Raw genomic sequence first — 3,224 nt, forward strand, 5'->3', positions numbered from 1 at the left:
CCGACAACCCCGCTCTGTACCTGAAAATTTTAAACCCCTCCTTTTTGTGTTTACATTTAAAAAATAAATCAAAATTTTGGAAATTCCCTTTTAAAAAAAAAAATTTTAAGAACTATTAATCGTACTGATTAAAATGACCGATTCTTGAGAGTCCGTCTCAGTGGGATTCCTCGCCGCCTACTCCCAAGAGCCGACTCCCAAGAGCCGACTCTCAAGAGCCGACTCCCAAGAGCCCTCCCAGACCGCCCCAAGGGGGCCACCCCAGACCGACCCCCCCGACCCGACCCCCAAACCGCCCCCAAAAGACCGACCTTGCGGCGGGGCAGGGCAGGCGGTTTATTCGGCTAAAGTGGGGCACAGGCTCGACCAACGCAAGGGGTACTTTCGACGCTTCTTGGTCGGAAAACCAAGGGCCGGGGAGTTGGCTCACGTCAGATTCTGGAAATCCCTGAAGGGGGAAGTAATTAGGATCCCCAAAGGGATCCCCAGGATTGAAAGGACCTGCGGGAATCTGAAGAAATAGGGGTGGGGTTTGGAGAAATTTGAGTTTTTTAGAAAACAAAGATGGTTATTCAGGTACTTATATTTCATGTATTATGAATCCTCTAATACCAAAACAAGGTAAAATTCTTTTGTTAAGTTACCAGAAAATATTTTTTTTTCTCTCTAACGGCAGAGTTTTATATGTAACGTAAACAACCGTCCATAGTGCCATGAAGACCTTCCCCAATACATAGAGTTAAGGGCAGCAACCCCGTGTTTTACTGATCCCCATGGGGTCATATGTCATTGACCATGGATTCTTGCTTAACACATGCAGGGAAGATGAATGCTTCTGTCATATCAACAAGCAGAAATTCTAAATCTCTGGCCTGGAATTTTTTTTTAAATGTAGGCAGTGAGATGATTCTTTAAACATTTTTATGCTAGAAAATGTTAGATGAAATGTTATTTTGGAGTCTAATGATATTTTGTGCTTTTAAGGTATGAAATACTGACTTACTGGCCATAGTGCGGAACATCATAGAATTTGGAGCTACAAGGATTTCCTTCTGGAAGAAACCTTAAGAAGCAGTTTCCTAAAAAAAGAAAATGGTATGACCCATTATTTGGTTTTGTGGCAAACATGAAAATTATATATATGTTTACTCATTTAGTAGAGAAGTTCTAAAGTACTGTTTATCACACATGTTGATTTTTTAAAACAATATATGTTTGTACATGTCGACAATATTTCTATTTTCAAAAGCTTCATAGAGAAGAGTTTAATAATTTACTCTTTTCTTTCTTTCTTTAGGAACAGAAACAATGGAAGATTCTGAGTCTCCCAAAATCATGGAAGAAGATTGTATATTTCTCATAGGAAAGAAGAAGGAAAATGTTGTTGAAGTTACTGCAGATTCCTTGGTGGCCCTTTTCACTCTCGAGTGCTGCCGCAATCCAGCTCTGAATGTGGTGCTTGTGGAGAGGGAGGGTAACAGTGCCACAGAATCAAGTGCCAACAAGTCTGATAACAATGTATGGTTTCCTGTGAATGTTAAAACACTTTCATTCCCACTATTTTGCATTCATGAAGATAAATGCCGATAGATAAAAAAACGCTTTTACCGCAGTTTTTTTTAAAGTCAAGTAACCCTTTGGGGTGTTGCGGGTTTTTTTGCTTCTCTAAGGTTTATGTTAAGGAAAACTGTCAAAGTATTTCCTGAACATTTTTGCGAAAAGTTCCTTGGTTTTCGTGGAGGGTGTCTGCAAGCTTGTGCAGAAGTAAGTGTTTGGACTAAAATTCTGTGAAATTGAGAGTATAAAAAGCACTTGAAGATTTTTCCAATATTTACGGTAAGAATGGCAAAACACTGGTATTTCCAAAAGATATTTTAAGATTTGAACACCACTTGCAACACCCACCAATTTTGCACAATGCTCTTAAAAGGAAGCAGTACCTTATAAAAAAAAATGTAACTGATAAAGTTCAGCAACAGGAACTTTGTGCAAAAAAGTTATCAGAACTCCCGGAATTAGATCATGAATTTGCAGAAGGGCTAGATATGACTTTAGCCGATATCATGCTCTTTGGAAGCTTTCACATCTTGCTTTCAGTTTTAAAGAAACATGTGGTACTTAATGATGTATGCCCATTAGTAGTAAGATGGTATGGTCTTATATCTTGCAATGAGTATGTGAAAAATGCTTTACCAGTCCTTGGGGGAAAATCACAATTATGAAACTCTTTGTGACACGAAAATGAAAAACTTTTTGAAATAAAAAATTCCCGTGGTCCCTAGTAAGTCTGTCAAGAGGTCCAAGAGTAAAGCCACGCTGGCGGTCTTACACACACCAGCATGACATAGAGAGAATTTTAAAGGTTTTGGATGAAGCGGGTGTTAATCCCCGGGTAAAGATGTCCCCACGGATGACCTGAAAATTTTTATGGGCCCCTCATATCCACTTGCAGTTAGTCCCCAAGCCGGACAAATGCCTGCTAAAAGACTAGAAAGAAAATGCCAACAACTTGAAAACATTGTTTCTGCAGTCAGGCAAGTAGCCAGAGATGGCGATATAATTGTTGATTTTTGTGCAGGTGGAGGTCATGTTGGTATTGTCTTGGCATATTGCCTACCAAACTGCAAGATTTTATTTGTTGAAAATAGTGAAACTTCCTTGATCCGTGCATACGAACGAGTTAAAAGGGGCCCCTTGGAATCCCCAATGTCCATTTTTTTCAAAGTAACCTTGACTATTTCCAAGGTTATTTCAATGTTGGTGTATGTCTACATGCATGTGGAGTAGCCACTGATCTGGTATTACAGAAGTGTATAAATCAGAAAGCAGCATTTGTGTGTTGTCCATGTTGCTATGGGGGAGTGCAAACTAATCACATTTTAGAATACCCACGAAGCCAATTATTCTGCAGCCTTTCCCTTTCTGTAGAAGATTACTTAATTCTGGGCCATGCAGCAGATCAGACCCATGATGAGAGTAATCCAAAAACCAAACAAGGCCAAAAATGTATGCAACTCATTGACATAGATAGGTTGGCACTTGCTCAAAGTTTTGGATATACTACAAAACTCATTCTAATGGAACCAAGAACATGCTCACCAAAGAATCATCTTCTTATTGGAATTCAAAAAAATTGATGTATCTTAAAGGTATATTAATAAAGGTGTTAAAGAAAAAAAATGTATGTAATCATAAACCTGATTTATCAATATAATACAGGATTC

At 38.9% G+C, this 3,224-nt stretch overlaps 2 protein-coding genes across 2 annotated transcripts; both read left to right on the forward strand.

Moving 5' to 3' along the window:
- Nucleotides 1-1,302: 1,302 nt before the first annotated feature.
- Nucleotides 1,303-1,597, forward strand: LOC119592760. The gene has a single exon (XM_037941692.1). The coding sequence runs from the start codon at nucleotides 1,309-1,311 to the stop codon at nucleotides 1,588-1,590; it is 282 nt and encodes a 93-aa protein (XP_037797620.1). The 5' UTR covers nucleotides 1,303-1,308; the 3' UTR covers nucleotides 1,591-1,597.
- Nucleotides 1,598-2,436: 839 nt separating this feature from the next.
- Nucleotides 2,437-3,162, forward strand: LOC119592759 (glutathione S-transferase C-terminal domain-containing protein homolog; the record flags this gene model as incomplete). The annotated part of the gene is given in 1 exon segment (XM_037941691.1): nucleotides 2,437-3,162. A coding segment is annotated over 1 exon segment (351 nt), but the record flags the coding sequence as incomplete, so codon positions are not given.
- Between the last annotated feature and the right edge of the window lie 62 nt (nucleotides 3,163-3,224).

This window comes from Penaeus monodon, chromosome 30 (assembly GCF_015228065.2).
Source record: "Penaeus monodon isolate SGIC_2016 chromosome 30, NSTDA_Pmon_1, whole genome shotgun sequence".
Lineage (NCBI taxonomy): Eukaryota > Metazoa > Arthropoda > Malacostraca > Decapoda > Penaeidae > Penaeus > Penaeus monodon.

Excerpts from the sequence above, each read along its gene's own strand:
- LOC119592760 (XM_037941692.1), top strand. The coding sequence starts at position 1,309 with ATGGAAGATTCTGAGTCTCCCAAAATCATGGAAGAAGATTGTATATTT.